Source organism: Plutella xylostella, chromosome 10, assembly GCF_932276165.1.
Source record: "Plutella xylostella chromosome 10, ilPluXylo3.1, whole genome shotgun sequence".
NCBI lineage: Eukaryota > Metazoa > Arthropoda > Insecta > Lepidoptera > Plutellidae > Plutella > Plutella xylostella.
The window spans coordinates 12,071,445-12,083,884 of NC_063990.1; the positions used below are offsets into that span (position 1 = coordinate 12,071,445).

At 47.0% G+C, this 12,440-nt stretch overlaps 1 protein-coding gene across 4 annotated transcripts in view; it reads left to right on the plus strand.

The window, feature by feature from the left end:
- Positions 1 to 12,440, plus strand: part of LOC105384833 (ecdysone-inducible protein E75) — a 77,210-nt gene that overhangs the window by 58,626 nt on the left and 6,144 nt on the right. For 3 of the 4 annotated variants that reach the window (XM_038118208.2, XM_038118209.2, XM_038118211.2), the window contains exon 2: positions 7,822 to 7,910. In XM_038118208.2, the coding sequence (XP_037974136.2) occupies positions 7,822 to 7,910 (89 nt within the window). Of the gene's footprint in view, positions 1 to 5,155; positions 5,412 to 7,821; positions 7,911 to 12,440 lie in introns of those variants that run through there. The other variant, XM_038118210.2, reaches the window with a different exon arrangement.

A 12,440-nucleotide genomic window follows, 5' to 3' on the forward strand; every position in this document is an offset into this window, starting at 1 on the left:
CTCTGCATGTAAATATCAAGGCGACCGCAACCGAAAGTAGAAAGGCTGCATGCAGTTCCTTGTTTGCATCAGCATCGACAGCTCCACTATACTAGCGTCGTCACAGTAATGTGGAAATGTGAATGAAGTGGTATTTCCTCGTGCCCTTTTATGAACATAAACATGAGTGGTTTAAGTATAGCTCAGTCGGTATGCATCGTATGATTTGCTCTTTTTATTTCACAGTTAATGCCACTGTTGTGTTTAATCATACTGGGTTAATAAAGTATTTTATGTAACCAGCCGCGATGCAGTTTTGTATCGTTTAAATGCACAGTCGGTACGAGCCGAGCGGCTCGGTACAGTTAGTCAGTGTCTAGGCTTCCTGGTATTGAGTGTGAGGTCGCGGGGGGACAGGGGGCAGGGGGGACGTCACCTTGGTGCTGACATTGCGGCTAAATTCGGCGCTGGCATTGGCATGTTCCGATATTTGAAAAGAGGAAGTGAACAGATTCACTCGCAGTAGACGACGAGCGCCACTCCCCGCACCCACACCGGACTGGGTTAGTGTGGAGCTTTGTGTTATTGTATAACTTTTATAACACAGTACACTAATGAAAAGCTTCAATTATACGCCTGAATGAGGATGGTGCATAAATTACTGATGCTGTGTTGAACCAGATATTTGAATTCTTGTCTTGTCTTCTTGTAATGTCAGTATGAGCGTTCTATTGAGCGGTGTCTGTGGCCATACATTATTTAGTTACGTCAGAGGCTCCGACAGCCTTGCTCTTGGCCGCGAGGTGAGGGCCGCAGGAAGCTCGTCAGCAGCAGAACGCGGAATTCAAGTTTTTGTGGCTCTAAACGCCAAATCACGTTGAGGTCATCGTATGGCAAAATAATATTTAGCATGTTTAATAATATTACTTTGAACGAGCGTCCAAGGCCGCTTACGTCAGCGTTGTGTTGTCTGTTGAACGTCGTAAATATAGCACTCATCACGTCCATGTCAGTGGAACTGAAATATCACGGCCGAATCCAAGCGAAATAGTTTGCTAGTTGCTACCAATGTAGAGTCAAATGATCGAATAATAGATCGCACGACAGTACAGGCGGGCTAGCGGAGCCCCCGGGAGCCCCCGGGCGGCGGCGGCGGCGGCCTTGGCCTTGGCCCCGGCCAGCGAGGTCGTCCCACCACCTCCCAGTACCATCATCCTTTATGGCATAGCAACAGGTTCAATTAGATTAGATAATTACTTATAGCTCTGGAAATTATTCGATCAGGATTATCAAATTCATGAGCTTTTTCGATATGAATTGCATCACATAGTCACCAGGAGAAGATGTTACATGGACAAATAGCATCGCACGTTTCATTGACTACTCTATCCACCTGTATTAGGACCAGGCTCTGCAAAGTGCTGCCACGCGGGATTTTCTGCTCACAAGGAAAATTGCTTTTATTTTCCCGGTTACGTCAGCATGGAACTGCTTGTGCCAATTATTCGCCAATTTTGTATGAGAAATGATTTGATACATCATCATCTATTGATATCGTAATATGTACCTATATTTTTAGGTTATGCTTTGTATAGGTTTTGCTCATGCTAGAATGTAGAGTGTAGATGAGTAGCGTGGATGTGCGCGGGCGCAGGCGGGGTAATTGACTCGCGGTGACCTCGCCGAGCGTCGCTTCGGAAAAACTCGGCACGACTCGGCCGCACTCGCGCCGCCATTACTGCTGCCAACCGACCAACAACGCTTTTGGAAATTGTCATAATTGCAGCAAATTTTGCGATGTTACATAACCTCACATAATGGACAACAAACCGCTGGAACTCCTTTGAATTAAATTACAACCATAGCTAAATTTTATTATCGATACTAAAAGCATGTTTGCCGACACCAACACGTGATAGAGTCATAATGTGGCACACAAGAAGCTTCACGTTACATGCGCCGGCGCTGCATCAGCAAGGCCTTGACCCGGCGAGCGCCGCCTCAGCACTCCGCAGAGTCTCCACTTGCACCCACTTACATTTCACACGTCCACCGCCATTGTTTATGAACATGGACCCATATATACTCATACTCCACGAGGGTACGGAGTCAGCTCCTAGCGACAGCTTCTGGGAAGGCCTCCCGCGCTCATGTCTCATCTCCAGTTACGGTAGCCTTTTGCGTCGTCTTTTGTTTGTTGTTGCCGCGAACTCCTTATTTGGGTTTGCGAAATACGACAAGTTTTATAATATTCAGAGGGTCTTGCTCAAGTGACATGGATCTCTACCTACACAGGTGACTCATTAAATGTGCCAGTGGGGGAACTAATAAAGTATGATACCGTAAGAAATACGTTTCAAGGAACCATGATTTCTATTTTAGAATTCTTATAAAACAGTAAAAAATGGTTACCTATCCTTGGATTTACTTTTATAAGTTGCCCTAATTATTTATTGTAAAGTTATGCGAAGGATGCGGGGCATTTGGGCAGAGGACATAAATAAAGGTTGCGGGCGCTGGGAGTCCCGTTGTGTGCCCGCGACCTCCGGACTGGAGGGCGACCGGCGACCTTCACTCAAACTTGCAGGGCACACGGTCACTCACATTCAATGTCAGCTTTAAACTAAAACTACCAAAAGATAAAATAAACTCGGGTTCGTCAACAGAAGCCCCTGCGGCAAAATCCGGAAGCGCAAAACGTCGAAGCCCATAAATTGCTAACAATATGGCATTCGGACTTTTTTACGATTAGGTAAAAACATGATCCGATCAGTGGAGATCATCAGCAGCGGCGGTCACGGGAACAATGCTGCATGTGGCTCCGGCGACACCCGCCCTGCCGCCCCAGGGAAAGTAAACCACAACATAACTAAGTTAAAGCTCATTTTTGTACACAAAAATTAAAGTGGGTTCAAACGTGCGTGTAATTTGATCCTCGCACCCTGCCATTAAAAGTGAGGACAACGGAAGGAAATAAAAAGTTGGCCAGCTCATTCACTTTCTAGCTGCAGTCGACACACACATGTTGTAACATTTGGTGAATAATAGTGTAGCAAATATACACTATAAAAAATATAAGTATCGTAGCCTAAACTAGCTGATAGATTATTTGAAACAAGTTGTATTAAACTACCCATTACCAACCATAGCCGGGAGCCGGGTAGACAAAATTACAACACAATGTTGGTTTGCTCATAGCCATAATATCATAGATCAATCTATACGTAACAATCTTCGTGTTAGAAAATGGCAATAAAAAAAGTCCGAAGCAACTCTATATTTTTTGATAAAATACTTTTTATCGCAAAAACCCTTTGTAGTAGAAGGTGGAAGGATGTTTGCGAAGCCGAAGCCATCCAAGACTCTTCCTCAAACAAAAAAGGGAAAGTGCAGCAGCGAGAGCGGCGGAGCGGCGGAGCGGCGGCGGCATCTGTCGCTCGAGCACACACGCGGCGCAAAAAACTTTCCTTTACCAACAAATTCGAACCCTTTACATCGAAATGATGCAATTTTTAATAATACATAATAATGTAGAGTTCTCACAAAGGGAATAATCAAACATCTGCTTATTGTAAAAAATCTGCTTGTGGCGTGGGCGGACCCGCGCCGCTCGTGTTCACTTCACATGTTCCGGGTTTTCAGCCGGTATTACTGAAATTATTAGGAATTGTTACCCTTTCTCTACAATAAAGATATCTAGTCCATTCTGTCACTGGTCGACTTTGAATTAATGTAAGCTTTGTTCATTGAATAAAGACAACAAATTTTAATCCTTAATCCCAATAACAGTTAGTAAATTTTAACTTCGTACCTGCTTAAAGCGATTAAAGTAACAGAACAAATAAACAATGTTATTTTTGGAAATCATTAAGTGAGGATTATAAATTAAATGACAAGCAAGTATGAAACAGTAGAGCAGCTTAGGTCCGGTCTGCGGTGATAGCAGCAGATAATATCTAGATAGTACACGAATTAAGTTTGTATTATGAGCTTTTTCTGGCGGATCACCAACGAAACACCTAGGCTACTACAGTTAGGCAATATACATAAATACCGACCAAAGCGACGAACGAAAAACGGCTACTACTACGACAGATGACTACAAATACACTTTAATATAGTAATAATATTAACTATAATACATTTTGGTGGTTAAATAGAGTAGAACACTCAGTGGTGTAGATGTGAGCCCGGGCGGCGGCGGCGGCGGCGGCCTTGACCGGCCTGCGCCAAATTTTCCCGGTCATTCACCCGCGCCTTATCTCGCTATCACGCACGAAAACAACTCTCTCTCAATGCGATAAGACTCATTTTATAACACTCTGGCGTCGTACATATTTTGTAATATTGTTCACGTATTGAATGTTTATCGTTGTCGCTGAAGTTTTATGTAGGTAGGTACTAGGTAGGTATGTATGACCACTTGTTCGCTTGTTCTCTACCTACATTGATTAAAATCGCTCTACCTCATAAATTACAATGGCGAGTCGAGGCTCGAGACATGTAGAGGTCGTCCACTGCACAGTCGATATGTAGAGTCAATAAACCCATTTTAGCTAAAGACCCTGAATGTGAATTTCATTTACATGGGACAATTTAATTAAACGAAAAATGATTATAAGCAAAGGAGACAATGAGTGAGATCCAGGAAGTGCGTGGCGGCGGCGGCGGCGGCAGTGGGGAAGCAGGCAAGGGGGCCGAGGGTCACTCCGCGACCTAAAGCGCGAGCGATCCATTAGCTCGGTCCCACTTCACTCCTGTTCCATCACCAAAAATATTTTGGTTGTGTGACGCAATCTGGTGTCCCTCCGTCCCGCTCTGGCGCGGGCGCCGCGCTCGCGCCGCCTCGCTCGCGCGCGACCTTGGCCGCCGAGCGCCGCAAGGTTCGGGTCTTCGAACTCTGGGTGAGCGGGCGGCGGGGGCGCGGGGCTGCCGCGCGACCAATCGGCAGCCTCGCACGTCCGCGGGCCCTCGTGATTGGTCCGCGCGACGGCGACGCGGCAATGACCTCGGCGCTCGGAGCGCAGCGAGCCTCGCTCAGGCTTCTCGGGCTCACAGAGGCGAGATTCGCTCGACGCGGAGCGATCACTCGCCGAAGTGATCGTATCGAGTCGACCGTCGATCTTTTTGCAGACTTTCACTCTTAGGGGAAACTGTGCGGTCGGCGGGCGCGAGCGGTCGCGCGGAGTCGTTCAGTCGGTCGCTGGAGCCCGAGCGAGACGCACGCGTGTGGCAGCACTCAGTGACGACCTTCATCCCGCCGCCCGCTGCCCCATATCCGCGCGTGCATGCGGAGTGACGTGCCCCTGGATGTGGCTAGTGTGGTGAAGTGTGAACAGAGGAACAAATGGCATTAGTGATGTCCCCGGACAGCAGCTACGGGCACTACGCGGCGCCGGCGAGCCCCGCGGCCGAGCCCGACCTGCACATAGGTGAGCACTTGTTGCACCGACCACCGCCCGCCCGTGGCCCGGCCGCCCGCGGCACACCCCGGCTCCCTGACCCTACTGCAGCGCAGAACAAACTATAGTTCCTAAATATATCAATCAAGTTCAAAAACTATATTTATTAGCCACATAAATAATTATACTTACCATTTTTTCCAATTTATTTTCAATAAGAGTGATAGGTATCAGATCATACTAAATAATATTTATAAGCATGCTCAGACATGTAGTCTGCTTACCTAGAAACTCTGAACATTCAGCAGCCTTGGTAGAGTAGGGAACGGACTCTACATCTCTTATGTAGAGAGCGTAGAGTCCCAGACCTAAGACAATCAGTACCTAATGCATAGGTAACCCTACCTTCTCGTAATGTAGACAGACGTTTATCGAAATTATTAATAATAGTCATAGGTACCTACCAGTTGAAAAATAAATATTACATCTTTTTTTACAAAAACTTTAATGTATTGTTGAAAAATAATTAATTTTACTTAAAATAATTTTGATAAATGATTCCAATGAAAGGGGTTAAAGCTAATAGTGTTAGCAATGTCAAAGCCGTTCGCAGAACGAATGCTGATGGATTGTCCCGGCTGGGCCAAAACAATTAAAAGAGCTTTGTGCAAAAATATACCAATACGGCCCTTGAGAGAAGAATAGCTCTACACGAGTGCAGACCGAGGGGGTTCGCGCCGGCGGCTTTCATCGATCGGCTTCGATCGCTAATGATCTTATCGATTATTCCGACTCCCATGAAATTTGAGAATTGATAAAATACAAAGAGTTAACCGTTACATTAATAGCAGTAGAAATCACCAGCAGTGAGCCGCCCGTGTGACAGCAGTGTGAGTGAAATGCGCCCGCGCCGCCACTACTCCACACTTTTACTTTTCTCTCAGCGCGATGCAACACTCACACGCCCGCGCTGTGGCACACGCCGCACACACGCTCACTGTGACGATGTAGGTGCACCTACCAGCCTGATCAGCAGGTACGCTGAAGGTCACCTAATTCTCTGCTTCTTCGCGGCTGCAGTCAGTACGTGTAGGAAGCTGGAAACAAACACTGAAACGTGCCTTTCAGCGTTTCAGTTAATTGATTATTTACAAACATCGCCGTGACACAGTTGCGGCGGTGCGGCAGGTTCTCGCACGTATTACGTGGAGGAGACTTTCTCGCGCTTTCCTCGCGCTAATTGACGTAACGCTGCGCACGCGCCGCAAAAACTGCAACGTTGCATCACTAGAGGAGCACCGTGGCACGCGAGCTGCACCGCGCCGCCCCTGCACCGGCACTTTCCCCGCAACGAAAGTGCTCCTAGAGATGAGAGCCGAATCATCTCGTCAGATCGAGAGCCATCGTACGCTTAAAAAAGAAAGTAACACCATAGAAAGCGCGCGCGGGGCGACGGCCGCCAGAAATAGAAAGTTCCTGCTCCCTCCGGACTCCGGACTCCGGACAAATAAACAAACGTCGGGAGGAAAGTGAGAGCGCCGGGACCAGTCCCCCCCCCCCCCCGCACGCATTCCTGACCTACTTCACGCGCAGCTAGCCACTTACACATTATCCTAAATCATCCATTCGGTACATCTTCAGAAGTAACTATTCAGTATCAAAAATGTAATCTGTAGGAGCTCTAGGACGGCAACAAAGTTGTTGTGAAGCGAGTGGTGTGCGGTGGGTGATGTTTATGAAGTGGTATTGAGGAGGTCAGTGACTCCGCGCGCCTCGGAGAGACAACGCTTTCTAAAATAACTACACAGTCGGTGTCACCTTGACGCACGCAACTCTACCACCAGGCGTTGCATCAGAAATATTATTAAACTCTGGTAAAGATAATACATATTAATCATTTAAATTAAGAAAATATATAATAATATTCGTTGATATTCACGCAGACTTGCCATAAGAATAACCGGTTTGTGAGAAGAAATTCGCTCAGTGAAAGTAATTATATGCAAGTTCGTAGAGCCTCGTAGCTCGCTCGTAGCGAACTCGTAGCCGCCGCGTAGCAGCCACGTGGCGGGAACTATTTACTAACGAACATTACACATTACCTTAAATTTTCTTGCAAATGTTTCACCTGAAACTGGATCATTTGCGGAAGCACCTTCGAACATATGAAATGTACACACAGGTAGCCTTGTGCCCGCGTCCACGGCTGTGACCAATCGATCCGGCACACACTAGAGCAGTGGGTAATTTCCGCAGAAAAACTGTAGCCAATTATAAATGGCAGTTTGTGATCGCTTCACATTCGGCAAGGTCGCCTGTTATCGCGGTGCTCACGTGTCGTCCCGCGGTACAGTAGGGCACACTGGTGCTGGTGGTACAGTGGCGCACACTGGTGGTGGTAGCTAGAGAGTCATGAGGTTGATGGTGTTGTTTGTTGCAGAGTTCGACGGCACGACGGTGCTGTGCCGCGTGTGCGGCGACAAGGCCAGCGGCTTCCACTACGGAGTACATTCCTGCGAGGGGTGCAAGGTAAATATCTCTTCTATACTCTACTGTCTCTGTATATTTTTATATTATACTGAAATATCTTAAATTCATGGATGACCCTTCAGGTCATATTGTTGTGTGTAATTCATTTATTCCAGGTCTCCAGCATTCTGACCAGCATTTATAACGCACGGAAATTTGTACTATACGCTGCACTGTACTCGACGTAATCTATTAACGCATCTTACAAGTAGGCAGGCACTGACGTCCGAGGCACCTTGTGCGACACAGATTGTTTATTTGTATGCAGGTGCTAGTTTGCATCAACTGTAAGGTCACTCTAGGCGGAAGACAATCTCTGTGCATTCAGCAGACAAAAGTAGACGACCTTATTATAATTGTCAGTGAAGCAAATGTTGAATGCGTCGGCCAGCGAGGGACGGGTACCTGTGGCCTCGGGGCCGCCCCGTGCGCCCCAATTCTTTTTTTGTCCAAACCTGTCCCGGAATAATCACACGGGAACGAGCCGACTTTCTTAAGGATCCCGGGCATTCAGCCGAGCGTCCGCGCACAATGCAACGGTCGGAAAGGTCAGCCGAAATGCAACAAGGTTAAACTGCAGACCCGGCGCATTGTGAATGTCAAGAGTTTGTTTACCCGCGCCCTGTCCGCACACACACACGCACACACACACACACACACACACACACACACACACACACACACACACACACGCACACACGCGCGCGCCGGACCGGGCCCCGCACCCGCATGCGGCTTCCTGCTCCACTCCCGACAGTTTTTGTTACAATACTTTAAATTCTTCGAAGACGGAAATATCACTTGAGACCACGTCCCCTAGCCGCAGACGTCACGTCCATTACAAAGTTCAGTTGTTCTTGAAACCTTGAAAATGCAAAGTTGTTAATAAAACAAAACAAACAAGGTCGAGCGACGATGTTGCAAATAAAGAGTTTAGCTCCCGGCTCCGTCCTGCTAATAATATCACGACGGTTTGTGTTGGTCCCTCTTTGTGCCGCCAGACATTCTAACAGCTTTAAATAGGTCAAAACCACGCGGCATTGTCCCGCGGAACCCTAAAGCAGAGGATCGAAGGTCGCAGCGCCTGCCCCGGCCAGCCTCGTGCTGCTCTTGTTGTCTAGTTGACTCCACAAGTCCACACTAGACAGCGTTGCCTTCAAAATAACAATAATTAAACGGCGCCGAAGTACACTCGTTTAGAAAGCAACAAATCGCGCGGTCTGCGGGCATTCAAGAGCAGTGGACTTGCAGCTAATTGCTTCCTGTTACGTGCGTCAACTTACTATGTAATAAATAACTCATTACTCCTCTAATTAACTTCCTAGTATTCGCAATAATTCATTAGGAGAAGCGGAGTAGTGTATGCAAAGTATGATTATAAGTAAATCAGTAGTATTGAGTGTTGACCCGTGGTGAGTGCTGTGAGTGTGAGCGGGTGCAGACAGCGCAGAGACACCCGCCGGGGGCGCGGCGCGGGCCCGAGAGCCGCACGATAAAAATATAATTATAATTATAATGCACTTCTCTAGTCTTACATAATTGTATTACGTGTATGCTACGAACAACACTTATTGATACATATTGTTTAACTGAAACTTATAGGAATAACCGACTAGACGCAGATATCAATTAATAATTATCATCAAATTAGAATACATTTCAACTGCAAAACTAAAATTCTCATAATAGAATCGTATCAGAAGCGCCAACTGGTGGCTCATATAAGAAAGCAACTTGTTTAGTGTAGCTACTCGCCGATAGATGGCGGCGTGGTCGCGCGCGACAGTGCTGCCGCAGCTCACCTGCGGTCGTAAGCGCGAACTCGCATGAATGGCTGGAGGTGATTGCCCGTCGTAGCCCGTAGCTCGTAGCGCGTAGCTCGTAGCACGTTACCGGAGTCAACGACCTCGTGACTTATACAACGATATTTTATATACAGTTATGAAGCGAAAAAGGCATTTGTGGTTTTGTTCTTGAGCTAACTTTGTTTTTTGACACATTGAACTCAGATTGTCTTCGTAGTAACTGTTTCGGAATAATAATGTTGGTACCTACCTGATATACGGTATCATATTGTATTTATGCCATATGTGTATCAGAAACGAACAAGAATTCTGCCATATATTATACATTATTTGGCATTCAAAGATCAACATAGCCTTTGAAACTTTGTACAATTTTCGATAAGGAACAAATGAAACTTAATTAACATATTAGATTTGAATACTGTAGGTGTAGAAGATCGATTAGAATTTACCGAAAATTTTACGAATTCGAAGTGGGTCAGAAGAAACCACACATTTAGCACAAACTGTATATTTTCATCGCGCGCTCTACCAGCGCTCAACGGTACAAGAATATTCTGATTCGATTGACCAATAATATCCAATGTGGTGTCTCCTACAATAGCGTCCCACAGTGTCGGCGGTCCCCGGCCGTCCCCCGTGTCCCGCGGTCCCGGCGCGATGTGGGTCACGCGGCGGCCAGCGACCCCGCACTAGCGCCCGCGCGCGGCGCCGCTCCTCATTCACTCGCCTCTCTTCAGCGTAAACAAGTCGAGGCTTCGTGAGCGTAACCCACATTATTTAGAACTGTCAGCCCCAGGTCGATGCCCTCCGCCGCTGCGCTTCCTGTTTACTGCGCTCAGCGAACTCGCTACATATTTTTGGCACAATTAAACAAACGCGTTGAACTCTACAGTATGACGCTTGTGGTGTTATTCAATGTATTTGCTAAGTTTAGCTCCTTTGAAGCGTACATTGGCGAGTGTTCGTCGAACGTACACGCATTGAATACATAACATGATACATAGCTGTGAGGTAAAATGAGTCACGTTAGGCCGATGTGTCAGTATGGTGACTAGCGAGCTTATCGTGTAAACATCAGCGCGCAACGCGCAGGCACGTGCGGTGCAGCGCCCCCGCCCCCCGCGCGTCCCCCGCCCGCGCCCCCCGAGGGATCTTGAACTGCAATTGGGTCAACGTGGCCGCTCACTACTGTTTCCGTATAGCTGTATAACACCTTCTATCTTTCAAATTACGTGTTAACTTCACAGTATCGTAGAAAGAAACGTTCCAAATCTCATCTACAATCTAGGAGTGAATCACTGGCGGAAAATAATGTGGGTTAGGTGTTTAAGTGGAATGGTGGCTTTAGGAAACTGGTCGTGGATGCGTCAGCGGAGCGCCGGGAGCGCCGCGGTGACGCCACACCACGGACCCACGGACCACGTTGGCAAATATCTATTACAATATACCGACGCTCGAGCTGCTTGCGAAATGAAGGCACGACCTTCAACCACCCAAAAATAAGCACTTATGTAATGAAGCTAAAACTATGTGTTTCATAAAAGATAATACGTTATGTAGGTCATATACATAGTTACATAGATTCCGTTTAACACATTGAAACTGTTCTGTCCATTTGAGCGCCCATCCTTGGTAGTTGAGAGGTTTAATTAACGGACTAAGCTGTGTCGAAAAATCTCGAACGTCGTCGAGTGACCCACATGTCGACATCGCGCACCGCGGCCACACTCCTCGCCACCGCCAGCGCCACATCGCATAGCCACTCGATACTTTTTATCTCGGTAGATCTTAAACAGTTTTATTTAATTTGCCAAATCAAAAGAATAAATATAAATATGATCGTATTCCGCCTGGCAGGTGGATTACCTGGAATACGTAATGTTCTAAAGATGATGGGTGATAAGAACACAATGACACAAATATCATCCATCAGTCTCGATTAAGATCTAGGTTCGCCTCAGAGCTGAGTACGCAATTGACACGAATCTTTATTGACATGACCCAAAACTTCACCACGAGGATTTGTAACAAATAAATAAAAATAGTTACGTTATTCGTGACCCGAATAGGAGTCGTCGTTCTAATTACTCAACGCCTGTCGCGCGAGGGCCGCGCAGGCTGCGGCGGCGGCGCGATTAGAGAATAGCGAAGATTTACGAGATCGTACGGTATGTGCGGGCCCGGGTGCGGGGGCCGGGGGCGCGGGGGCGGAGGTTTTGTTTTCGCGGTGCGGGGTCGTCGACCGCGCGGCCGGTCACTGCTCGCGACCAATTATGGGCCACTCGCGCCGCACAATGGATCGATGGTGACGCGGAATTGGGCCAGCGCCCCCCGCGCCCCGCGCCCCGCAGCCTCCGACACACTACCGAAAGCCTACTGACTTTTATGTTCTTTGTCAGTTGTTGCATATTAGGTATAATGTATGAAAATGCCCGTAAATAAACAAATTCCATATCGAGATAATCGCGGTATCATAAGACGGCGATCATAATGCGACGCATAGCGTCTTTGTAATAAATAAAATTTATAATCAACAATAATCAACATAAAGGTAATTATACACAAAATTTAAAAGCTAGTCATCACAGTGTCACAGTCGCAACTGTCGCAAGCAACCAACGACGGTCAATTTATGGGATATGTGTTACGTAAATAAATACGTAAGGATTTAAACTGAAACTGTAGATGTAAACATGTAGAGAGCTTATAAAATTGCGTTTAT